We start from the raw sequence: 27,378 nt of genomic DNA on the forward strand, positions 1-27,378 counted from the left end.
GAATCAGAATAGACTTTTCCTAGGCCAAAAGGCCTTTATCTATACCGTCGGTATTGTTTGCGCTCGGTGCCCAGCTCTGTTCCAACTCAGTACCCAGAGTTGGACATCCAGAGGAGTCACGTGACACTTCGGTGCTCGAGGCCCGGTCGACGCAGCAAGACTTTCGACGGCAAGATATGGAACGGAGCCCGTTCAAGAAATGTCCCGTGTGTGGATCGAAGTATCCCCACATCGACGTCCACCCGGTGTGCAACAAGTGCTTGTCGCCGGACCACAATGAAGCCAACTATATGGCTTGTTCCAGGTTTCGATCGAAGAAGACGATTCGGCTTCGGCGCGTGGCGCGCCTGGAGACCCGGCAGTCGGCCCCGGCACCGGTGGACATCTTCGATAGAGAAGACGCAGACGAACACGAAGTTCAGATGCAGATTTCACCTCCAGCGGAGAGGATCGAATACGACTATGAAGCGGATGTCGAAGCGGATGTCGAAGTGCTCGACGTAGAAGAAGTTGTCGACGAGGTAGGAGACGACAATGAGGCCTATGGGGCCATGGAAGATAGCTCAGAGGAAGAGCTATGCCCCGTTCGAACAATTACTAAGGCTCAGGTCGAGGGATCGTCACACGACCTTATCCAAGACCTTATACCAGGATCCACGGCCTCGCCTCCGGGCCCGGCTACGGACACTTCGGCGGAGCCGCCATTGCCTAAAACGAAACCGAAAGTGAAACCATCGGTGTCGACGAAAACGAAAGTGGTGGAGACACCATCGAAACCGAAGACGTCTGCCCCTCGGACCGCACCCTCTTCTTCCGAGATGTCTGGGCAGCCGAAGCCGAAGAAGGCTATCGACCCGGTGCAGTCGGGCAAAGGCGTCGACCCGAAATCGGTCAAGGTCATCGAGCCGAAGTCAAGCAAGGGCGTCGAGCCGAAGACTGGGGCCTCGAAACCAGGAGTCCAGGCCGCCGATCCGAAAACGTCGGCGCCGAAGTCTGTCGACTCGCAAGGAGGGTATGGCGCACCTAAGAAGGCTGATCCTACGCCTAGGCGGGAAAAGCCCAAAGCATCGACGCTCGAGTCTTCACATGCCGGTGGACCGTGAACGTATGTCGGGTCGACAAAACCGTCCGCTTCCTTTACGAAGCAGGTATCGGACTCCCTGCAGCGCATCAAGAACAAGGATGCGGGAGAACCAAAGGCACCTTCCACCCCGAAGGCGGCAGCCACAACACCAAAGTCTTTGACGCCAATCCTGTTCACGTTGCCGCCGAAGTGCCACCGAAGGCCTTCGCACCACGCTCGGTCCCCGAAGCGCACTTGCAAGGATCTGCGGGGTCGAAGCCATCTCAACCGCTGGGGAGTTGAAGCATCGACAACCCTTGGTGGAGGAGGAGTCGGAACATTTTATCGACGCCGAGACCGGGAAACTTACTCTTTACAAGAGAAAGATCACGGCGACACAGCCTTTGGAGTCCTACACGATTCCTTTTGAAGCGCAAGAAGCCTGCTTCGGATTCACCACTTTTGGTCGAGCCACTAGCTCCTCGGACTCCAAGACTTGCCACACCTTCACCCACTTATTCAGATGTGGAGGATGAAGGGGGTGCGGACGAGGAATATAGCTTCCCTGCCAATGCGGATCCTGATGAACATCAGGACTCATGGGCAGATGCAGAAGAACAAGGGGATCAGCAAACTGCCCAGGACCCTCCGGTGTACAACGTCAAGCCCTCTCCCACGGAGGATTCTGCGGCATTTAATGCTCTAATTGAGAGGGCGGCTAAAAACCACGACGTTCAGCTGCATGCTGACCCTGTGGAGGTGGACTTCCTCTTTGATACTTTTTCCACTGCTGAAAAGACTGTAAAAACTCTCCCAATGCTAAAAGGGGTTCTAAAACATGCTGCAGACATTTTTAAGGAACCCACACGGGCAAGGGTGATCAACCCTAGAATTGAAAAGAAATACAGGCTGGCACCTGGCGATCCTACCTACATCAAGGGCCAGTTGCCATTGGACTCTCTGGTCGTTTCTAATGCCCGCAAAAGGGCGAATTCGCAAACCACTGGTGAAGCTCCTCCCCCGGACAAAGAATCCAAAGTGCTGGAGGCATCAGGGAAGAGGGTAGCAGCTCAGGTGGCCAACATCTGGCGTATCTCAAACACGCAGGCACTCTTGGCCAGATACGACAGGGCACACTATGACACACTAGAGGCCCTGTTGCAACACCTACCAGATCAGTATAAAGAGGGAGCGGAGATGCTTATTCAGGAAGGGAAGCTCATCTCCAACGCTTCTATTAAGTGTGCACTAGACGTTGCGGACACCGCAGCAAGGCCAATTAACACTAGTGTGATGTTGAGACGTCAAGCATGGCTCAGAATCTCCGGGTTCAAGCTGGAGATACAGACTACCATCCTCAATCAGCCGGTAAACCCTGACAGATTATTTGGTCCTGAGGTGGATACCACCCTGGAAAAAATAAAGAAGGATACCGAGACTGCTAAGTCCATGGGAGCTCTCCAGTCCCAACAGTTTAGGGGCAGCACTTTTCGTCGCTCAGGCAATAGAGGTGTTTCCAGAGGCCAGATGTCCCAGCAAACGTAATTCAATAAAGGTGGTGCGCAATCCTCTTACACCAAGCAGAGCAGAGGAGGATATCGGGGCAACAGCACCAAGGGCAGAGGCCGGGGTAATAACAACTCCCGTTCCTCCGCCACCAACAAACAGTGACGCCCTGTCACTGCCCCCCGACCATTCCACACCTGTCGGGGGGAGACTCCAGCAGTTCCTGCCAGTCTGGAAATCCATCACCACAGACAGGTGGGTCAGGAAACTTATCCAGTACGGTTATTGTCTGGAGTTAACATCCACTCCACCCAACATACCACCAAAACACCGTCCTATGTCCACAGAGCATTTGCACTTATTGCAGCAGGAAGTTCTTGTCATGCTGCAAAAAGGCGCAATCGAGCTCGTGCCGGTGGAGGAAGAAGGCACAGGAGTGTACTCCCTGTACTTCTTGATCCCAAAGAAGGACGGGTCCCTCAGACCCATATTGGACCTCAGACCCCTAAACCAGTATATTCTCTCAGAACACTTCCACATGCTAACGTTGCAGCAGGTTCTTCCGTTGCTCAATCAGGGAGACTTCCTCGCAACCCTGGATCTCAAGGATGCATACTTTCACATTCCACTACATCCATCACACAGAAAATACCTCAGGTTCACAATTCAGAATCGGCATTATCAATTTTAGGTCCTCCCTTTCGGGGTGACAACTGCGCCCAGGGTGTTCACAAAGTGCCTGGCGACAGTGGCTGCGCACCTCAGGAGGCAAAACGTTCACGTTTACCCTTATCTGGACGACTGGCTTGTCCAAGCGAAGTCGGCCCAGCAGTGCGCCGCCAGCATGTCCCACACCATTCACCTTCTTCACGATCTGGGATTCTCACTGAATTATCCGAAGTCGCACCTTCAGCCGGCCCATGTGCGGCAGTATCTGGGCGCGACAATAGATACTCTGGCAGCCACGGCTCAGCCAAATTCGGTGAGGATCGACAGCATTCAGTCGCTGATCCAGAAGTTCAGACCGCAACACTCGCTTCCAGCAAGAGTGTTCATGCAGTTGATAGGCATGATGGCCTCCTGCATCTTCATAGTCCCGCACGCGAGGCTACATATGCGTCTGCTCCAAGAATGCTTGCCCGGGCAAGGACAATCGGATGGCGGATATGCTCAGCAGGTACAGCCAACAAATGCACGAGTGGGAGATACATCCATCAGTACTCCACCCGTACTTCCAGCAGTGGGGTCATCCAGAGATAGACCTGTTCGCCACAAGGGAAAACGCAAAATGCCAAAGCTTTGCCGCCAGGTTCCCTCACCCACAGTCGCAGGGCAATGCGATATGGATGAACTGGTCAGGCAGATTTGCGTACGCTTTTCCCCCAGCGCCTCTCATACCGCTGGTGGCACGAAAGCTAAAGCAACACTCGATGACACTCATCCTGGTTGCTCCAACGTGGGCACGCCAACCATGGTACACCACGTTTCTAGAACTTTCCGTGGTACCGCATCAAAGGCTGCACCTCACACCCAGACTTTTGACGCAGAGCCATGGCGACATTCAGCACCCAGATCCGCAACAGCTCAACCTGGCGATCTGGCTCCTGAGGTCTTAGAATTTGGCTACCTCAACTTGCCTCCTGACTGCATGGATATCATACGGGAGGCAAGAAAGCCCACCATCAGAGCTTGCTATGCAGCAAAATGGAAGCGGTTTGTCATTTACTGTACAGAACACAACATCAACCCGCTAGATGTGTCTACTCACAACATCATTTGTTATTTGCTACATCTTTACAAATGCAATCTAGCATATGCTTCCATTCGGATACACTTATCCGCCATAGCGGCTTATCTTCAAAACAGGCAGCATCTCTCAGTTTTCAGAGTACCTGCCATTAAAGCCTTTCTAGAAGGACAGAAACGGGTCATTTCTCCCAGAACCCCGCCAGCTCCTGTATGGAACCTTAATGTGGTCCTCACCAGGCTGATGGGCCCACCTTTTGAGCCTCTGCATTCATGCGAGGCTTAGTTTCTAACATGGAAAGTGGCTTTCCTGATAGCCATTACGTCTCTGCGACGTGTTAGTGAGCTCCAGGCGCTCACTGTACAAGAGCCGTTCATACAGATTCACTCAAACAGGGTGGTGCTGCGCACTAACCCTAAATTTCTTCCTAAAGTGGTTTCGCAGTTCCATGTTAATCAAACCATTGAACTGCCCGCATTTTTTCAAAACCCAGAGACAGTAGCCTAAAGAATGCACCACACTCTTGACGTCAGACGAGCTTTGATGTACTACATCGATAGGACCAAAGAATTTAGGAAGACACAACAACTCTTTGTTGCCTTTTCAGCCCAGCACAAAGGTAACCCCATTTCCAAAGCGGGTATAGCCAGGTGGATCGTTAAGTGCATTCAGATTTGCTATCACAAGGCTAAGCGCACTTTAACGGTCCCCCCCAGAGCCCACTCCACACGCAAGTTGGGGGCCTCCATAGCTTTCCTTGGTAATATCCCTTTGGAAGATATTTGTAGAGCAGCCACATGGTCTACACCACACACATTTACTAAACACTACTGTGTAGATGTGCACTCCAAGCTGCAAGCAGCTGTAGGGCAGGCTGTTCTTAAAACACTTTTTCAGACGTCTGCAGCTGGCACAGGCGGCCGCCGTTAATGGAGGGACTGCTATGTATTCTATGCTATAGATATGAATTCAGCAGCCCACATGCCTCGAACTGAATATGCTACTTACCAGTATGCATCTGTTCTTGGCATGTAGAGCTGCTGACATTCATATCGCCCGCCCTCCTCCCCGGCGCCTGTAGCGGCTGCAGAATTTTACACTTACTCTTAGCATGGCCATCGCTCACACTGTTACACTCCATCTTCACCACAATGGCTAAAAACAATCTGGGGATGGAGTCGATGCCCATGCGCACTGTAGTCCAGGGGAGGAGCCACCTATCTCGTGATACTTCGAAGACTCTTCCAGGACAACAATGTGCAATCATCCGGACCCAACACTAGGCTGCGATCTATGCTATAGATATGAATGTCAGCAGCCCTACATGCCAAGAACAGATACATACTGGTAAGTAGCATATTCATTCCGACGGTTCCATGCGGAGTGCAATGGGGAGTTCATTCCATTGTTTACAAGCAAGGTACCTAAATTAGCGACCTCCCATTCGCGCTTTATGGATGCGGGGCAGCCGAATTAGCATGCTTCCCATAGATCTCAGATTACGTTTGGGGCAGTGAATAGTCAACAGCTTTTGAAGATAGATAGGGCCTTTTCCTTGAGCAATACGGTGTGTAATACACAACGCCTTGAACAATATGCGTTCCCGTATGGGGAGCCAATGGAGAGTCGCTAAAGCCTGCTTCCCTGATGCTCTTCTGGGCAAGTTCAGGACCAGTCGGGCCGCCGCATTTTGCACACATTGCAGCTGTTGTATCCCGTTCCTGTTCAGACCCATGAACAAGGAATTCCCGTAGTCCAGATGGGGGTAACTAGGGCATTATCAAAGTTTTCCTAGTATCAATGGGAAGAAGGTCAAGCACTTTGCGTATGGTTTTCAAAATGCCATAGCATTTGCCTGCCAGCCTGCCAATGTGCTGTCCAAAGGAGAGGCTAGTGTCCAATAGGACCCCCAGATTCTTCAGTGTCCCTGATGGGGAGGGTGTAGGCCCCAGCTCAGGCGGCCACCAGGCCGATGACCAAATAGAAGGTGCTCTTCCGATCACCAATAATTCGGTCTTATTCCCGTTAAGGCACAGGCAGTTATTATTCATCCAGCTGGCAACAGCCGTAAGACAGGTAGAAAATTTGGCTGCCGCCTCGGCCTGGCCTTGGGCTAAGGCGATCACCAATTGGGTAGTAGATTTAAATGGGGGGCAGTGTACTTGAAAACTTCTGTCCCTCGGAAATGAGCATAACCACTCATGAGCCGATCCCTCAACTCCAATTTCAGTGAGGCAAGTCAGCAGCGTGGTGTGCGACACGGTATCAAACGCCGCACTCAAGTCCAATAAGACCAAGGCCGCCATCAAAAACAAGACGGCTAGCTGAAGAACAGGACCAGTCATTGGTTTATTTAGGGTGGCAAAAGGAAATGGCATTTGTGCCTGACTGCCTTCACTTGAAGAAGAGGGAACTAAGACCTGAGAGGCTGAAAGGAAACCACTGGAATGACAGAAGACCCCCTCCTCCTGATTTTTCTAGGGTACTATAGGTGGAAAAAGGAACAGGGGAAAGGCAAACTGCAAACTCTGATGTCACTGAAAGAAAAGAGTATCTAATCCGAGTCCAGTCCAGTCAAAGCACCCCCGTGAAATGTTGGCAGCAGAACGTTCTTTTTGGAGGCAGACCTGTCCATCAATGAATTCCCCAATGTCTTTTGATATGAAAGACCACCAGACTGAGAGAGAAGTCCATCGAGGATAGGAATACCTGACTCTGAGGGTCAACCTGTACATTCTTATCTCCAAGAGGCTTGTGACTAAAATAAAGAGGACAGCAAAACACACAAGATGATGGATGGAATGTGGCACAATGGCAAAACATTCCCCCCCAGTCCCAGATCTGGGTTTAATCCATCGTTATTTTGCTCACCAAGCCACCCCAGTTCAGACATGGCCATATGGAAATCAGTCTTGACCCGTGCCTCATGGGAACAGTCCAGACTGAACCGCCAAGCCATGTCTTCCCTGGACCGGAATCAAGCATCCTAGGACCGGTTTCTGGCTATCAGCCTTCATCAGCCAGGCTAGCTTGACTCCAGTGGCTTAGTGAGCACGGGACCCACGTCTGGGCATACCCTTCCCACATAGGGTGAACAGCAAAACACACAAGATGATGGACGGAATGTTGCACAATGGCAAAACATTCACCCCCAGTCCCAGATCTGGGTTTAATCCATTGTTATTTTGCTCACCAAGCCACCCCAGTTCAGACATGGCCATATGCAAATCAGTCTTGACCCTGTGCCTCATGGGAACAGTCCAGACCGAACCGCCAAGCCATGTCTTCCCTGGACCGGAATCAAGCATCCTAGGGCCGGGTTCTGCCTATCAGCCTTCATCAGCCAGGATAGCTTGACTCCAAAGACCAGATCAGTTGACTGGGGGTGAGTGTTTGATTTGCTCAAGCGCTCCGTCCATCATCCCCTTTTGTATCGCTTTTCTCGCCCTAAGTTGGCAGGGTATGCTCAGACGTGAGTCCCTTGCTCACTTTGCCACTGGATTCAGTCTAGCCTGGCTGATGACGGCTGAAATGCCAGAAACCGGTCCCAGGATGCTTGTATCCGGTCCAGGGAAGACATGGCTTTGGCAGTTCGGGCTGGACTGTTCCCATGAGGTACAGGGACAGACTGATTTGCATATGGCCATGTCTGAACTGGGGTGGCGGAGTGAGCTAAAGAATGGTGATGGGTTAAACCCAGATCAGTTGACTGGGGGTGAGTGTTTGATTTGCTCAAGCGCTCCGTCCATCATCCCCTTTTGTATCAAATAAAGAGGAGCCATCAAAGTCAACAGTGAGTTTGCTGAAAGTGCCATTGAGGCAGATCTACTGCTCCCTACCTGTTGATCTGAAATTTCAGGACCTGATTGTCATTCTACACAAGATTGCCTTTTCTAGGATCTGGACAGATAAGGACTGCATCCTGCCCATATTACTTCAACTCCCTCTGATTGAAAGATCTACTTGAGTCCTGACCTGAGACACAAAGTACAGTATCCCCTTATGACCTTTGTCTGGCCAAAGGAATTAGAGGGCAAAACTCAACCTGCCTAACCCTTCACATGTTGGCCTTCAATGGATAGAGAGTTTCAAGAAAAGAGTTCAGTAATGATGAGCTCTTAGTGACAAGACACAATATTCTATTTGTCAGAAATAAACTGTACTTCTAGACGCGAGGCCAAATCTGATCCTATGCATTTCAGAAGTGCAGGCTCCATGTTTCCCTGCAAGCATGAACATTGATAGACAAAACCTTTTCCAGTCTCAGGATAGCTTTCAGAGTAGTTCTAAACGTCACACACCAGGTAGGAACAAGAAATGCATGCCCTTCAGCTGTTTCCAATACGGCCTCTTGAACCCCAGCTTGATGGCAAGAAACAAGGTTTAATTTCTTCTTATACTTAAACCTACGAAATGGCTTGAGAACTCTGCACTGCTGATCAGTGTGACAAGAAACAAGGTAAGAGTCTGTATTTACCTGGTATGGGCACACCTCAACATCTCTTGTGAAGGACACCCACCACAGGGCTAAGAACTTTGTTGAGTCTCTCAGGGTTGATCTCATTCCAGAGGGAAGAAGGAATTGAAAGTGCCCGAGGGAAAAATCAAACCATGACTCATATTTTGCATGAACGGCAATTATAGGTGTGGTTTCCTACAGGTAAATCATCTGCAAAATCACCCTCCTGATGAAGAGGCTTGCATCCTTTATTTTGGTGATTGCATGAAAAGCTCTCCAGATTTTGGCACTAGAAAGAAGTGGAGTAAACCCTGTGGCACACTTTTCCATTGAAAGTAGAATGATTGCTATCTTGACCAAGTGGTCTGCCACCTCCTTCTATAAGGCTTCACTTCTTAGTGGATTCACAGTTCAGGATTGTATTATGCTCCTCAAATCCAGGGAAATATTCACAGAACTTGAGGCGTAGCCATCATGGACCACCTCCTACACCAAAGTTTTTAAATCCAATTCCTCCTGAACAAATGCTAAGAGACAAGCCCCTGAAGTTATCTGTTCTACTGAGTAGGCTCCAAATAGTCATACTTGCTTCTATTTTGGTGTGAAGGAAGAGTGACCTTTTGACTTCTCATTGGAGATTCTACCACAATCTGATAGCTCAGTGGAATCTGCCCTTCGAGTGCTGGGCAGACTTCCCCTTGAGATTGAAATGTCTCCAGTACACTTGTTGAGGTTTAGGACAAATGGGCACTATCAACCTTTTGACTTCTGCCACTTGTTTGACCAACAACACCGACTTATGAACAAAAGCAGCTGACCTAGAAAGGGGGTTTGAAAAACAAAGACTTTGAGAAATCTCCCCATTTTGGCTCTCCCGCCAGTATTGTATGTCTGGCCACAGCTGACAGAACTGAAAGAGCTACATTCTAGATTAAGGGGCAACCCAGTGACCTGGGGACAATTGTTATATACACAAGTGTTCCCCATGGCAATAGTTATAAGAAAGCCTGCATTAGTAAGTTTTAATTTGAGATTCATAGGTTTATTTTCCTTATTCACAAAGAAAATATCTTGGTTGAAATGCACTTGATTTAACAATTCTCAATATCGATCTTCAACAAGGTGCTCCTATTCGTGAGGAACAGGGTGAAGACTGATTTGAATAAGGCTGGGTCTGAACTGGCGTGGAGAAGTGATCTAGAGAATGATGATCGATTCAACCCAGGTCTAATAGTGACTGGGAGTGAGTGTCTGAAAAGTTTCAGCGCTCCGTCCATCATCTTCTTGTATTTGCTTTTATTGCCCTAAGTTGGCAGGGTATGCCCAGAAGTGGGTCCCTTGCTCACTTTGTCACTGGATTCAAGCTAGCCTGGCTGATGAGGTGTTTTACCCCAAATCAGTCCCAGGATACTTGTATCCGGTCCAGGGAAGACCTGGCTTGGCAGTTCGGGCTGAACTGTTCCTATGGGGGAACAGGGTCAAGATGGATTGGCATATGGCTAAGTCTGAACTGGGGTGGCTAAGTGAGCTAAAGAGCGATGATGGATTCAACCCAGATCTAATAGTGACTGGGGTGAGTATCTGAAAAGTTTCAGCGCTCCGTCCATAATCTTTGTGCTTGCCCTATTCATTTGATGGCGCAGGGAGAGCGATGAAGTGAATAAATAGTGCACAAGTGCTCTGCATAATGCAAAAATATACCCCACTGTAAGAGCAGCAGCTTTCAGGTGATACAAAGTCACGTCTAATAGCAGCTGAAAGTGTCTGGAAGACTTACCCTCTTCCAGACCGATGATAAGTGACTGAAAGTACTGAAGCAGAAACAGGTTGTATGAACAGTCTAGGTCTCTGCCCCTAGAGAGAACACTGCTGAAGAATCAACCCTCGCTAAGGCAGACACAGCTTTCTTATCAAAAGGACAAGGGGGCTAGCATCCTCTGTCACCACATTAACGTGACCAGCCCGAGTGGGCAAAATTAATTCATTTTTCAGCATGTCAAGCAATTCCCTCACATACTCCACCAAGGGCTACAATATCCACCAGACCGTTTGAACAATCAGCTTCTCAAACTTTACCCTCTCCTTCAGAATTCTGGAATTAATGTTGAACAGGAGAGTGTGCAGGATCACTGACAGGCTGTACAGCTGAAGGCCTTCTCCACCTGTTGTACAAGAGACTGTGAGTTTGAGACCATAGGAACTCTAAAAGGCCCCAGTTACCTTCAATGTGAGTTAAAAGCTCAGGAAGTGCCTGTCCTCTTATGTACTTGCCAAGTGTGCCAGATAATCTTTAATTTCATAAACCAAAGCTCCTAGATCCCTTTCCTATCTGGTTTTAGCAGCAGCAGGAGGAGGAAGAGGCAAAACAAACTGTGGTTTGCCCACGATTGCCTGCACAGTATCCTCATTCAAAGTTTTGAAGTTGCAAAGATCATCTAATGGCCAGATGTTAATCAATAAGTTCAAAATTACCCTTTGACAGAATCTTCCATAGGTAACACCGGGGAAGATGAGTAAGAACTGTGGTGTCTGTGCCTCATCTTGGAGCATGTATGCCTGGAGGAATACTACCCATCCAGTTCACAAGTATAGCACCTTGAAAGGTGTCCAGACAGAATAGAAAGGCCAACACAGCAGAAACGGTTCTTCAGCAAATCAAAGAAAATGCAGGTGCAATAGCAGTTGACAACCATGCAAGTTTCCCCAGCAGGAACAGGAGCACTTACGCTGGAAACACAGCTTTTCATTGACACTTATGAATTGCCACAGCAAGAGCAGCAGTAAAATCCAATGGAAACCCCTCATAAAAAGTGACCAGCGACCCTTAAATGACTAGAAATCCCCACACATGCCTTCCATTGGACTCGGACCTCTGCTGAGAGCCCTTAGCTCTGTCATATTCGTTTTCCTAAAGTAGCTGCCACCCAGTGGCGAATACAAAACCATGGGGTCAAAATGCTGAATGTGATGAGGGGCCCCTCCGTCACCCAAATACCGAGATCTATGTAACATACAAAGGAAGATGTATGAAAATTAGGTTCCAACAACTTTTTGTTATTTGCACATTTCCAAATAAATGTAATCCTATTAAAATCTTTATTTCCACCACACTTAAAAATTACAGAAGTGTGCTTCATTTTGCTTTCCAAGTGCTTTCCTATTATTCTAATACATTTAGTTTATTTACAGGTATTTAAATTTTGTGTGTTAGTAAAAAAAAAACATTACATCCTACAGCCTTTACTTTCACGTTCTCCGCACCCAAACAAGAGTGTGGCACAGCTCACTTTATAGAACAAGTTTTTTCGAGATAACGCCTCAAACATTTCAATTATTTTAAGTACACGAAGGTTTGGTTTATGCTTGCCTTCCGTTACTACAATTTAACAGCAGCCTATGAACAGTTTGAATGCAAAAAACTAAATTTCCCAAAACACTGTACTTTCCTATCATGTCAGTGAACCAATCAGATCCCATTATCTGACCTAAATAGCCAGTCAACAATTTTGATTCCTCTCTCTAATAAACAGAAACCTAACCATAAGGCAACTATAAATTAATCGATCAATGTCCGGCGATAACTAAAATGGGTCTGTCAAACTTTCCAGATGTTGGGATCTCACTCTGCTTAATCCTCAAACATCCTGAGAGAAGTAAGGACAGGAGATCAAAGCTTTAAGTCATGAATGAGAGTCAGCAGGCCTGAAAGCAGGTGGCAATTTCACACTTGCTTGGTCTCTGAATCTAGTAGGTAGAAAAAGGGAATCTGTAACTCCAAATAATTTATGCTTATTGTTGAAAATGGCTCATTCTGCATGGTCCCCCCTAACATTTTGCCTTCCTCCTCTCCTTTTTGCGGAATTAGTTTTTGTTAGTGTTAGGACTATGTGCACTTTACCACTGCTAATCAGTGCTAAAGAGCTTATGCTCTCTCCCTGAAACCTGGTTTTATTGACGTATCCACTATTGGCATATTTAATTTACCGAGAAGTCCCTAATGAAGTGCACTGCATGTGACTATTGCCTGTTAATTAAATGCTACTAGTGGCCTGCAGCACTGATTGGGCCACCCACTCAAGTAGCCCTTTAAACATGTCTCAGGCCTGCCACTGTAGAGCCTGTGTGAGCAGTTTACACTGCCATGTCGATTTGGCATTAAAATCCTCTTGCCAAGCCTTAAACTCCCCCTTTATTACATATGTCACCCCTACGTAGGCCCTAGGTGCCCATAGGACAGGGTGCTGTGTAATCAAAAGTACTTTTAAGGTTTGCATGTCCTGGTAGTGAAAAACTCCCAAATCTGATTTTTCATTACTGCAAGCTCCAGCCCTCTTGTAGGATAACGTTTGGGGCTTCTTATTACACTTAATAAGCTGTCATTCCTAATTGAGAGGGAGTAGATCTGTCATGTTTAGTACCTATGGATTTGTAATGATGAATCCTCTTTAATGGTTAAGTTGAATTTATCCTTGTCATTTTTAGAAAGTTACATTTTCCTACTCTTAGCCCTGTGTACCTGCAACCTGTCTCTGATCAGTCTGTTCTGGACTTTGTGTATGCCCCCTAGACAGCAACACAAAAAGAAAGCTTAGGCGTGACTTGTTGGGCCTTCCTAGCAGGATGGGAGGGAGGAGCCTCACACTTATACTTGAATAGACTGTGTCCTGTCCCCCACACAAAGGGCTGCATACCCCCCCTGTAGTGAGTCTGGAGCCAGGGCAGGAAAGGAGGACCTCCGTGCACTTTAAAGCCCTTCTTTGAAGTCTCCTTCCACTTCAAAGGCACCACTGGGTATAAGACCTGGACTTCAGACCCTACTAACTCGATGCGCTTCTAGACCTGAGGATACCCTGACAAGAAGAAGGACTGCTGAGCTGCTGAAGGGCTGCTACTCTGCTGGACTGCTGCTCTGGAAGAACTGCTTTCTTGCTGTGCTGTATGCACAGAAAATAAGCTACCCGAGAATTATGTTCAGTTACTTTACAGTGTCCCTCTTGGCATGGTCAAGGCATGGCTGGACATACAAAAAATGTAACAGGTTGTCCTCTTACACCACCAAGAATCATGCTTCATCATAGGACAGCCCTCGCTCTCCAAAACACGGTTTGATGAAGAGTGGGACTATACCTGAAGACAGGGAGGCACTACTAGAGGAGAATGGGCCAGTGTAAACAGTTAATTAAAAAACAATATTGCATCCTAAATTATATTTTTTCATTGGATAAACCACTTGGTATTAAAAGATGAAAATGTGGGTATAAGGTGAACTATCACCTCATCACTACTGTTACTGTTGTCAACATTTTTCTGCCTTGTGGCTCTACTGAGTCCGCAACATTTGACAATTTTATTGACTGTATAATTAATTAAAATCATTGCAGTAAAAGCAGCAGAGAAGCAATTCTTGTATATAAAAAGAATAGGTACATAAAAGGCTAGAATTAAAAACTAATGCTAAAATCAAGGCTGTGATTATTTGCCTGCATGAAATATTCTGCTCCACTGTCTGAGTCCCGCATGATTGACCATTCCCCGACTTGTGTGCCTTGGAGTTAGTCTATGTTGGTGAGCGCTTGAGCTGATCTCAATGGCACATTAAGTATCTTACTTGGGACATTTCTTTCTTAGGGGGGGGCATGCGAGTGGGACACACTCAACGATACTACGTGGATGGATCCCATCCGCTTTGGACCACAGCTTTTAAGGCCAACCTGATTTGGTGAATGAATTTCGCCAGTCTCGCCATGATCATTGTGCTAGTAATTGACAGACATAAGGCCGATGCTCCACTACAAGACTTTATGCTCTTACTGAGGCAAATCGGGCGCAGCAGTCGCCGGCGGTCCTTGTTGAGGTTAGGACAGCAACTGAGAAGGTGCAACCAGGATTCCTTCTTGTAGGTGCACAATCTGCAAGTTATAGATTCCCCTCTTCGAGCCCAAGCGGGATTGAAATCAGCTATCCCCAACATGGTCAGCATCATGTATAAAATTTTGCTTCGGGTCTGTGTTGTGAGGGCCTCACTCAAGTAGGGTTGTGCTGTTCCTGCTGTGTATGAATTATTTAGTGAGTCCAGGTGAGGGCTTCGGCGTAGAGTTTTGTAGTCGAGGTCGAAGGAGATTTCGCGCACTTGTCTATTAATGGCTAGCTTCCATGCGTTCAGGGGGATGTCCTGCCGCGGCATGCATTCTTCCTCGATCTTCAATACTCGAATTGCCATTCCCAGCCTAGTGTGCCATTCCGAGCCTGGCCACTCGAAGATAGATCTCAGGTGATTTTTTTAAAGAGTTAGCTGGAGCCCTTAATGTTCTTAGATATAGCTTTATAATCTCCCCCTGACAGATCAGGTCTGGCCTTGCTAGGCCAAGCTCCAGTCTTAGCCTAGTTTTTCTTGCTGACCTTGGTATATGTAGCACCGACTTATATGCCTTTGCTTGGGCTGAATTAAGAAGAGTATCCAGTTTCCCGGGGAAGGCTAGGTGACCATAGCTGATTGCTGGAAGGAGCTTTGCTCTAAGAGCTATCAGGATAGGGCTGGTGGATGGGCTAATCAGGTTCTGGCTTAGTTGTCTTAATGTGTGGGTAACCTTGTTGGCTTTAGAGCTCTGCTGGTTTATATGTACATTCGCCTTGGCCCGTTCCGTGAACCAGACCCCTAAGTAGTTGTATGAAGCCACCGAGTTAATTAGATAGTTTGCCAGTTGCCACTGTGCGTTCTTTTTCCGTTGGTAGGACCCAAAAATGATGACCTTGGTTTTCCCTTGGTTAACTATCAGGTTGTTTGCGATATTAAAGCTATTTAGAGCGTTTAATGCTCTTTGTAGTCCCACCTTCGTATGGTCCAGTATGACTGTATCGTCGGCATACTGTAGAACGGGAAGCCCCACACTTCCTAATCTTGGGGCTATTAAACTGGCTCCTTTTAGTGCCTCTCCCAGGTCCGCCGTGTATAAATTGAAGAGGGTGGGGGCCACCACACACCCTTGCTTCAGCCCGTTTTCAGTGCTTATTTTGAGGGAGACTGTGCGAGCACTTGTTTTGACCCTCACCCAGGTGTCCTCTTGTATTGACCTTATTGGCTTCAAAAGATTTGGAGGAATGCAACACTTTTCTAGTTTCCACTATAATCGTGTTCCGACTACTTTGTCGAAGGCAGTCCTATAGTCCGCCAAGCAGCAAATTAGTGGAGAGTGGTTCTTTAACGTTGCCTGGGCTGAGATGTGTGCTAGCATCAAGACATGAGTGTCCATTGTTGATGCCTGGGACCTGAAGCCAGTCTGATACATGGGTATTATGTTTCTCTCTTCTACCCATTTTTCTAGATCATTCAATAATAGGCGAGCGTAAGCCTTGGCTTCCAGATCTAACAGGGCAATAAGCCTGTAGTTTGACGGCTTTAGGCGATCTCCTTTTTTGAAGATTGGGACAAGTATGGAACCCCTTCAGGACTCGGGATTTGTTGCTGTCGATAAGGTGTAGTCGAAGAGCGGAGTTTGGAGTGCGGCCCAGAACACCGGTGCCTGTTTGAAAACCGGTGCTGGAATCCCGTTAGGCCCCAGGGCCCCGTCCTTCCTCATGCTCTTGATGGTTTTGGTGACCTGTTGGGTATTTACCCAAGTTGGTAAAGTATCATCTGTGACGGCCGGGGATCTATTACCCATGGGGGCCATGCCTGGGCTCGAAATTGAAACTCCTGGCTTTGTGCTAATCAGTTGCACCTGCTCTGCAAGCTCCGCCTTGTCGCTTGGTGGGGCTTCCTCGGTGGAGGCTGTTCCATATAGCTGCTTCACGTGTTGCGTCCAGTCTTTTATTGCAACCCCATTTTCTCATGGTGGGCCTCGGTTGCTCAGCTGGTTTATGTATCTCCAGAGTTGTGCTGAGTTCTTTTATTTAAGCAGGGAGAAGACTTTGAGCCACTTGCTTTCCATGTCAGCTTTTTTGTGTTCCCAAACCTTCTTCCTGAGGGATGCCCTCAGTGAGGCAATCGATGCTCCCTCTGTTTGGGAGCCTCCTCTTTTCTTATCTGCAAGAGCTTTGCGCAACAGTCTTTTATGGTCTCGTATGTCCTGTGGACGGGAACTTCCTGATCTGTATGGCCCGTTTGTTCTAGAGTTTTGGAGTTTGAGGTTCCCAAGCTTAGTTTGTAGATCCTCTATTATATTATCCCATCCATTTATGGGTGAGAGCTCGCTAGATAAACTACCTTCCTGTGCCTGGTCCAGCCATATTTGAAGTGTGCTGTTGGTCTTTTCTGACCACTTAATCCTCCGCAGGACGCTATGCTTCTCCTCCCCACTTGACTTCCCGATGGATTGGTAGATGATAGCAGGCGGTATGTCCAGCTGAAATGCTGCTCTTAGTGGCCTATGGTCGCTTTCCTTCCGGTCTTCAACTTCGAAATCATCCATTCTGGCCGCCAGCTCTCCACTAATCATAATGTAGTCTATTCTTGAGACATCCCGGAAAGTGGGCTTAGGCTGCCAGCAGGCCGAGCAGGCTTTTTTCAGTGCGTTGGTTGATATCAGATTGTGATTGTTAAGAAAATCGTGCAGGGAAACAGCCCTGCCTAAGCCCCGGGGAGATGTTTCGGTTTTGTCCAGATTTTTCAGATTGAAGTCCCCAGCTAGGATGACCTGGAATGTTTTGTGCTTGTTTAGCAGATTTTCTAGTTATTGTGCCAGTGCCTCCAGCTGGTCTTTCATTAAGGTCTGTGCGGGGTTGATGTAGCAGTTTATTACCAACAAACGCAATGGATGTTTATTGAGACTCAAACCTCTTATCTGTACAGCTTGCAGACCGGGGTAGTTCGAGTTGATAGAGGTGACTGCGAGGGCGCACTCGTGCTTTATAAAGACTGATAGACCGCCGGCTGGACGACCGAAGATATTCCTTTTTACGGCTGGTATTTGATGTTCGTAGTACCCTGCCAGAGGAGTAGCGGACAAGGCCCAGGTTTCTTGAAAACAAAGTATGTCTCCGCTTTCCAGGAACTGCTTCAGGTTTTTATTTTGCCGATTTTGCTGATCCCTGCTATGCTCCATGAAATTATGGTTAATTGCGGCTTTGACGTTGATCCGGGCTCGGCGTCTCCTCTGGCAGGCTGACTTTTGTCCTGGTTAGGAATACTATATACTCCTTTTTGCGAGTCCCTTTTGGTCAGGGATGGGGGAGGTGGTGCAAATAACCCGTTGGTTGTTTAGGCAGGAAATTCTAATGCTCATTTGATCCCTTTTACCCGTCTGGCTTCTATCTTGGGAACCCGGACTGTTTATCCCGTGCAGGAACGACCAAGTAGCCTTTCTCCCTCTTTCAGGGGCCAGAACATGTGGATATTTTGGATTCGACAATATCTGAACTTCAATGCCCCACTCGGCAAATCGGGTGGTGGTGTTCACAACGGCTTGTTGTGTTGCTTTATTCTTCAGTCCCACCACTGAAGAGTCACCATGTGTGTCCCCCTTCATGCTCTGAAATTTCACCCATTCTATGTCCCCTGTGCCTGTCTTGTCTAGGGTGTCCAGGTGTTTAAACAGGCGTAAGATGTTACTCCGGTTCTGGATGTCGTGGTTTCCCGTGCTCGAGAAGCTCTGAGTGAGGACCACCTCGTGGACAACTTCTGATGCAGCCGTGGTTTGTGCCCTTTCTCCCTTTTCTGTAGCAAACACTGCTGAGGTTGGCTCTTTATTAGAACTTCCTTGGTGGCTTAAAGGAGAGCTTCCTTGAGGCCATTTGTTTTGGCCGTTGTTCATCCAAGTGGCAGGCTGGAGCTGCGTGCTTGGGTTTGATTGATTTTAGGTAACCCCTTGCTGCGTCTTTGTTGCCGAAGTTATCTGGGATGGCGGTTCTATAGGAAGTGGATGTTTTCCGACCATTGAATTGATGTCAGTGAGGTGATTTTGCCTTGCTGGTGACTTTTGGCCCTTCTCATTGGAGGTACTTGGTGGTATTATTTGTTTGTGTTGAGCTTCCGTTAACAAGGAGACCGGGGAGGCCCTGTTGCCCCAGTTTTTGTCTGTAAATATTGGATACAGCTGGGTTGCTTTTGTGCCCCCTTGTAAGGGCGGTTGATTGATTTTCAATAGCTGGGATTGTCTCACTTTTAGCTTTTTTTTTTCGGTTGCTTCTTTAGCTTCTATTTTTCCTCTCCTTGATATTGAGGGTTCTTGCGTATCCGTTGTGCGTGAGATATGTTCCTGCAGGACTTTTCCAGTGGCGTCGCCGTCCCTAAGATTTGGGCTTTTTGGGTTTTTAGTTGCTTTTGGGCTACTGTCTAATTTGCAGTTCATAAGCTCTGCGCTTTTGCCATTGTCGGCTGTGTTCTTCTGTCCGAGTGGTACCGCAGGTAGCTGTGTCTCCCTCGAGATGGAACTATTGTACTTCTCCCGGTTTTCTTTGTTGTTAGGAGTCGGACCCGCCATGCTCCCTTTCGCTAGTTCCACTATATCTGCTAGGACCTCGGGAAAGGAGGCCCATTTCTCAATGAGAGTGGAACAGCAACAGGAGCAATCGCCCCGTTTGAAGGCCGCAAGTTCGGAGATCTTATCGTCTAGGACCTCCACCTTGGAGCTTATATCTGCTAGACGCCCTGCAATTGCTTGTAGAAGATCTATTTGCACTTCCATCTTAGTTGATTGCCATAGGAGGGCTTTGTTAGTGGCACTGTTAGTCTCAGTCAGGAATGATTTCTCTGGAGTCATGTCCACACTCCTGTTGCAAGCGAGATAGACCGCTTCAGTGTTAGGGGCCCATGGAGACATCAATGGCCATGACAGGTTTGGAGTTAGGTCGAGGGTTCGTTCTATCTTTTGTTCAAGACTGCGGAGGAGTAAGATTGTAGACTCCCCTGCCGCTGGGGCCGGGAAGTCGGGCTGGGGGACCGTTGGTTTAGAGTGTTTGAATTCATCTTGGGGGTCACTTTTCACCGTAGTCTAAAGATGTGGGCCAAGGTCTTTGGTCTGATGGATTTGCGCTGTTGTCCTTACTGTAAGGCCTCCTGTGGGTGTTGCTGTTTTGATGATTTTGCTGGTTGTGTCTGCAACATTCTTCAGGATGAACAAACGGGCTCCAGGTGAGGCAGTGTTGTACTAAGAATTGCCTCGGTGGTAGGGTGACCTGTGTCTACCTCTAAACTGAAATCGTTCATAGATTCCCCAACGTAGGGTCTTCAGTGCCCCATGGAATAAGGATTTAGGGACCCTTGTAGTCTGACTTGCCTCAAGGTGCGTCCCTTGCTGTCCACCTAGGCGTGTCTGCTCCTTCCTACCAATTAATGATTAAGACTTAGGATGAATTGGATGGGGTCTGCTAAGAGGAAATTCAAAGGCTGCCTAATTAAAATGAGACGTGGAAATTTGTTTTATAACAAATGTAGAACCTTTGATATTGGTGTCTGAAAGCCGACAGGCTAGCTATGTGAATACATTTCTCTCCACCCTTTACCTCTTTTCCCGGTCTCTTCTTTCTGTCCGGTCATCTATCTCTCTTCTGTTCATTGTCTCTCTCCCAAATCTGAATCTTTCTTATTAAACTGTTGCATTGCTTTCAGTTATTGCCCACTATCCACTTCACGCCTATTCTTCTTTCCCAGCCCCTTCTTCAGTCCTCTTGCTTTCTCCATTCCTTTCCATCTTTCTTTATTTCACACTGTCGCTGTGTCTCTTTTCTCTAGTAACTCTGCATGAAGAGCTCGTTTAGTGATCTTTGAGACACCATGTAGAAAATTGCAGAGTGGGAAAAGATCTGCAACTCTTTTTATGCATGTTGCCTCTTTCATTTCAATTCAATTTTTCTCGTTTCCACAGTAGTTTTCTCATGCACTTGAATGTAGTTTTTGTCTTTCCCACAGCACATGCTTTGTAGATCAAAGCAGACTATTACTCTGTGCACTTGTACTGGTACCACAATAACATTCTCGTTTGCTTTCTCTAGCACTATACATTCTGGCACTATACATTCATTTTCTCCTATTCACATCCTTGCCTTGCAGATTTTAGTATTCATACTCATTCCTATAAGTGCCCTGCTGAGACTATCTTATCATAACTACATTTGGGCCATGTGGTGTTTTTGGCTGCACTAATGTCACTCGTTTTACTGTGTAACGGGCAATAAATACACGTTGTGCCTTGTATGTTGTTTAAATTTGCTGTCACCAAGGGATTTGTAACCGGGAAGGCCGCAATGCAATTCCCCTTTGTTAGAATGGGAAGAGATTAGGTTGTGTTATGTGTACTAAACTATATATATTTAGAGTGAACTATGTGGTGTCTCCCAATTTGCTAATTTCTTTTGTTTTTTGTCTCTTATGCTGTTTTTTTTGTTCTTGAATCCTAACAGTAGAATTTGGATACAGAACAAACAAAATGTCTGGTGCCGGTTTACTTGGATTACTAGCAGCTTCGTGGAAGTGGAGTAAGTGTCTTGTTGTGAATTTTAAGTAATTCTGTGACTTACTCCCTTGCCCCCTTGAACAGCAATGTTGGTTATGGAAATGTTTCCTGTACTCTGGACTGTTTAGTGATTTGCTGCATGTGTCTTTAAGGTATTCAGCTTATTTGTATATTTATTTATTTTGCACCAGGGATTCAAACCCTGCTTCTATCTGGTACTTCTGATGAGTTGCTCTTCTCCTTCATTTCAAAATCATTTTCCAAATTAAAAAAACATAAGGACTGACTTAAGGTCCCCCCACGTGCATATAAAGAAACACATGGTAATTAACAAAATGGCCGATGGTGCAACTACCCTCAGATATGATAAGTGACAAGAATTTTGCAAATGTCTGAAGTCTATACAATCTAAGATCACAGCATTTCTCCCTACACATCATGTGCAGCAGTGTATACCACAGCCCAGCAGTGAGTTTGTCTAGAATAGTGTTTGTGTCTTACATGGAACCTCACTTAAGGGTTACTAGAATCCGGGGACCCCCACTGAATCATTAATGGAATCTGGGGACCAGTACTTAATTTGAAAGAAAGAGTGCTGATGCTGAAGCTCTGCTAAGAAGCCAGCAACTGGTGCAGTTAAATGTTGGTATGCTGTATACAAAGGCCAGTAGTCTTCAATCCACAACCAGGCACTCCCTGCCTCTTTTTCTCGCCCTTGCAGGGTCCTGCTTTCTGTTTGTGATGGTTTTGCAGTCTTTTTCTTCTGCTTTCTTACCAATCTGTGAGTTTTTTCCCCACTCTTGCACTCAGAAAATATCTAATATGGAAAAATAAGTGCCAGTGCAGGCTTCAGAGTTCTAAAAATGTTGATAGACCTGCTAGCCAAGTAACTTGAATAATCTACTTGACCTAACTGTAATGTACTTGACCTGTAAACTGCCTCCAATTGTGTGACCATTGGCAAATATTTTATGTTATAGAAGGTATTAGTCGTCATTCTCACATAGGAGTGCACCTTCGAATATGTGCTTTCAGCATTTTTGCTGTACAAAATTCTTTTGTTTGATTAAATAGACTAAATGTTTGCTCAATGTGTAATAAGAATCTAGCCCACATATTGCTCTCATTGAAAGAAGCATTAGGCTGATGCTTTGTTTTTAAGAGCGGTAGTAAGCCTCTCTGTAATGGGCAATCACTAACCTAGTTTCTCTTTTATATCTGGCTAGGAGTATGTGTCAAATGTAAAGGCGTTCCAAATATTCTCCAACCCTCTCCACTCCCATTTCTGATAATTACACTGTGAATACTTCTACACGTTAGTAAGGCCCAGCTAACTAAAATAGTTTGTTCCGCAATCATGTATTTGATTTCAGTTTTAAAAGGGGATACGGAACTAAACTGCAATTTTTAAATAAGTCTGGACATATTTAAACATTCCAGAAGGGGGTAGGGGAGGCAATGTTTTTTTAATTGTATTTTTTACACTGGGGCTCGCTGCATTAACAAGTTTGAAGACCACTGTCCTACAGCCTTTCATTTCGCACTTCGTACAGCTGGCAGACAGTTCACTTTACAAAATCCTGGAACTCTGCAGTCAGAGAAGGAAAAGTAATTGTAAACTCACTTCTGACCTCTGTCTCTCAACACTGAGCAAATATGACCAGATGAAAACAAGATTTAAAGGCATTTTTATTGCTCCTTCACTTTCCTACTGAACAGAACACCTTTTCTTTGTCAACTCACCAGAACGGATGAGTAGGTCCTAATTGTAGCTCGACCTGGTAAAATCTGATTCGCCATAGCGAGTGGGTGAGTAGATTTTTCAAGTCCTGCAGTGCTACATCCCTGCCCTCAGCAATTTAGATGACAAAATTGTACACAAATATCGAAAACATGCAATGTTCAAACAAACACTCCAATGATAAAATATTTTACTTAATTCAAAAACAAATATTAAAAACAATATACATTTTAATGGGAAGGTTGGCGCTTTTTTTAAATTCATTTGAAGCTACCCGTTGTCCATACTACAGTCCCTTTGATCCACTTGCACCGCTCCCGAGAATCCATCTGAGGATACCAAGTTACATTTTAGTCTCTAATTTCAAATTCCTTCATATTTACAGAACGTTTTAAAATTGTCAATTTTACTCTTTTATTTATAAACACATTATTAATCTGTTATTATTTAATTTTCTAAGCTATTGCGTACCCCCCTGAGAAGGCTTCGCAGATTACCAGGAGTGGCCGGACCACAGGTTAAGAACAACTGGTCTGGATCATAAACTCAAATGAATAAATAACACAATCTTCAACATAACACAAAAATGTACATCTAGATCTCCTCCAACAACCGGCATTCCCAGAGCATAAGGAACCGGGTATCAGCATTTCATTCACCTCTAAGAACATTTATTTGAAGTGTAATCCTTTAACCTGGACAAATTGTAGTATACCTGCCACCTGTTTTGTTCCAGGTGTATCCATGCAGACAACTGAATTACCAAAACGTTAACCACCGTTTTTGAATCCATATTTAATAAAGTTATAAGACCGTATAACAACACTATTTTGTCACCTTACTGGGCATTAAACACTAAATATGAGCCCAGTGTAAAATGTTTGATGTTACACTCCTCCATAAATTAAGTTTACAATTTGACTAGTGAGGACTCCAAAATATCTGAGAATCACTTAGAACGGTGGTTCTTAACCTGTGGACCGGAGACCTCTCGGTGTCCGCAAGGCCTACTGGGGTGGTGCACGACTGCTTAGAAAATTAAATAATATTAATAAAGTGTATTTTATTAAGGAATCCAAATGTACAGCTGAAAATGTTAAAGCATTCTGTGAGTGAATTCATATTTGCATCAGTTTTAAGGACTGGGCAGCATCTGTCCTTTTATACTATACTGTAACCAGTTTTTACAGCTTTATATTTATGCAAAAAAATCCTAAAAATCATAGTTAAGAAAACCTTCCGCAAAGGGAGGAGCCAAGATGGCGATCGGAGCAGAAGTGTAGGCTCCCGGCTCCGCAAGTCCTTGAGCCCCGCACTGAAATCCTGATCATCATCCTGAGGTTGTGCTGCACTGGATGCCGGTGAATGCGCGCTGTCATCACTCGTGTTCTCCCGATGTCTCTGCCTGCCTGGTAGCCGGAGATATTCGTGAAGTTGTTTGGCGGCCTCCACAGCCCTGGAGCCGGGACCTACGCCACTGAACACCGCCGGGTGCTAATTGATCAACATCAGCCAGCTGGGCCTGGGCGGAGCTGGTCCTTTGGGACGCATTGATTGCCGGAGGGGAAAAGGAGAAGAATTTCTCTGCCGGAGCGCGGCTCCTCGCAACACGCGACTGGAGTGCATCTACGAGATGGGGGCTCACTGGGACTACTTCTTATTTGTGAAACGCTGGAGGTGAGCGGTATCGACCCCATTTTCGAACTTGCCCAGTTTTTGCGGACCACCCCTGAATTTGCCCCAGCCTTGAATTGCAGAAGGGATGGCTATTACCGAGGATCGCTCCTTCGAAGTGTGCCTTGTTAGCATCGGTAACTTGGACTGCTGCTTGCCGGTGCCGACCTCGCCCCCATTTTATCATCATTCTCCCTACATGGTGGAAACGCTTGATGGCTCCCCGAACGGGATAGATTGCATTACCCTGCCTATCGATGCGCTGTGCGATGGGGCGTGCGAGTCATCTCGTAATGCTGTGATGTGGGGACTACAGCCTGCGCTATCCTGTGGCGCCGTTCTTGCTGCTCTTGGGGACCTACGATCTGCGTTGAGGGATGGTTTCAGAGCACTGGGAGAGAAACTTGACGACATTGCGTTCAATCTGGGGCGATTACGGCTGGACTGCTCCCAGGGGTGCGACGATTTGCTTTTTCCTGTTCTTGAGGGGGCTACTATGTCTCCACACGAGTGCGGAGGGGAGCGGATTATCCCTGATTGTGTTGGTGCCTGCGGGCAGCCGTCCGCCAGCTCCTGTGGCTCTGCAGGGTATCTCTCTCGGCTGAGGACTGAGACTTCGTTCATGGTATCGCCACTATTGGCTCGGACAATGTTTTTGCAGCTGTTTGCCCCCGTGACTGCCTCCTCCTTTCAAGCCCCACTTTCCTTGCTGTGGAATGCGTGTCATCGGGCGAACCTGGGGGTGATGTTCGTCGGGGAAGATGGACCTATTGGTAACTGGCGACGTCCATTTTGTATTCACAGACCTCCCCTCTGCCGTGCGTGGCCATTTTGTTCCTTTGTGTTGGATGGGACGGGCTTTCCTCAGGGGCAATGTTTAGGGGGACTCACACGAACAGGCCAGGGCTAAGTGGTTCCCTTTCACAGTTGATGGCTGCTTGGCTGGCGGAGAATCGGATTGGCACGTCCCTATGACACATTCAGCTGCGCAGTGTGTGATAACTCTCCCCATTCAATACCGTACCTGTTGCTTGCTGTTGTTGCCTTTTACTCTTGGGGTGGAGAATAAACTTGTGGCTGGGGAGACCGGGAGCACATATGTATGGCCCTCCTCCGGTTTATATAATTCCTTTTCCTTTCTTTCTTTCTTATTTCTGTGTCTATATTTCGGGTACTCCTTTTCAGGCGACAGGCACACTGCTAAGGGGGGGGGTAGGCCGTAGCCTCTGCATGCGTGTAGGGTGGGGGGTGAGGAGGGGGGGATTTATTTTGTCCGTTTTAAGTTTCTATGGGCCTTATTTTTTCTCTTTCCTTTTCTTAATTCCTTTTATCTTCTTATTTCTTTCTTTGGGTCAGTAGGGTGGCTTGGTATGGGGTGGGTAAGGACCGGCACGAACTATATTTGGTGGTTGTTTATCCGTCCGTTTGTATTCTTGTGCCGCTACTCTGATTATGTTTCTCTGTTCGTTGGATATCCTTCGGTAGGCGTTGCCCACTCTTGCCCTCGGTGGACTGTATGGTCTCTGATCCTTCTTAGTATCTGTATTTTAAAATATGCTTAAAAATTTAAAAATGAACCTTAATTTCTCCTGTTTCTCGGCAGTCTGATGGTCTCCAGTGTAACTCTGAATGCTTGCTATTTTGTATTGACATACTGCTGAATCACCGTATAAATTGCGAAAGTGCTTAGACCGACGTCGAGGCCGGCCGGATGGTTGTAGGCCCGTAATTGTTTGATGATACTGCACAATAAAGGTTTTCCAAAAAAAAAAAAAGAAAACCTTCCGCAGTAGTTTTACACACTAAAATGTTTTTTTATGGAAGCATCCGAAACTACTTGTTGTTTTAAAATTACTCTGTACATACATGATGCATATTTTATAATTTGATGGTTCAACATTACTGAACAGTCTTTTAACCGAATGATAAAAATGGTCAAACTACATCTGGTTTAGGATTGAAGGCCGAACAAGAGATGATTTGTATTTTCACTCATAATATTCCAAGCCAAGAAATAATGAAAAAAGATGCCCAATCACAAAAGTAATAAGAATCATTAATGGACAGTGTTTGTGCCTTATTTACGAATTTACACGATAATTCTTCAGTATTTCATATAAATGCCCCTACATTGTTTAACTGTTAAAAGCACATTTGGTAGAATTTCCTTTCAGTATTGTCAATTTTATTAAAAAAGAGTTGTTTCACTAACAATATTTAAAGTAGAAGACTGATGAACCCAGTGGTTAGTTTTCAAAGATTTTAGTTTTTAAGGAGCCACCATTATGCAAGCTACAAAAAGGCAATATTGAAAGGATCAGGCAGAGGAAATATTTTCTTTGCATGAAGGGAAAAATTAAATTTTAGTGGACTAGAGGTTTTACTCACCGAGTCCATGGTCTTAAGTGGTTGATGAAAGCTAAAAGCTGCTAGTTTTGGAGTGTATTTATACTCTGTCAAGTTGTTATCTGACACCGCAAACAGAAGAAAACGCATGGGATTAAAATACTGATAAAATTCTTCCAGTAGATATTTTTAAAAGTTAATTTAAGATTGTTTTCCAGAGAACATCAACAAATATGGAATAAGGAAATGAAAAACAAAAGCAAAACTCTCATTTTAAGCATATAAGAAAAAATATTAAATATTTAACTTAAAATATTCATAAAGAAAATATACATTTTGTTGTAAGGTACCTCTTCTGTGCTGAATGGTGTTTCATACCTTAAAACATTTAGTTCCAAAACACAAGGATAGCCACCTAGTTAGTTCTAGGGTTTGAACAAAATACTTGTGTAG

The 27,378-nt window shown here is 46.1% G+C and overlaps 1 protein-coding gene across 1 annotated transcript in view; it reads left to right on the plus strand.

Moving 5' to 3' along the window:
- MRPS12 (mitochondrial ribosomal protein S12) overlaps positions 1-27,378 on the plus strand; it is a 95,097-nt gene that overhangs the window by 38,594 nt on the left and 29,125 nt on the right. Inside the window, exon 2 of the mRNA XM_078662260.1 lies at positions 21,112-21,186. Within this exon, the coding sequence (XP_078518386.1) occupies positions 21,138-21,186 (49 nt within the window). The 5' untranslated portion in view covers positions 21,112-21,137. The remainder of the gene's footprint in view (positions 1-21,111; positions 21,187-27,378) is intronic.

Source organism: Lissotriton helveticus, chromosome 9 (assembly GCF_964261635.1).
Source record: "Lissotriton helveticus chromosome 9, aLisHel1.1, whole genome shotgun sequence".
NCBI lineage: Eukaryota > Metazoa > Chordata > Amphibia > Caudata > Salamandridae > Lissotriton > Lissotriton helveticus.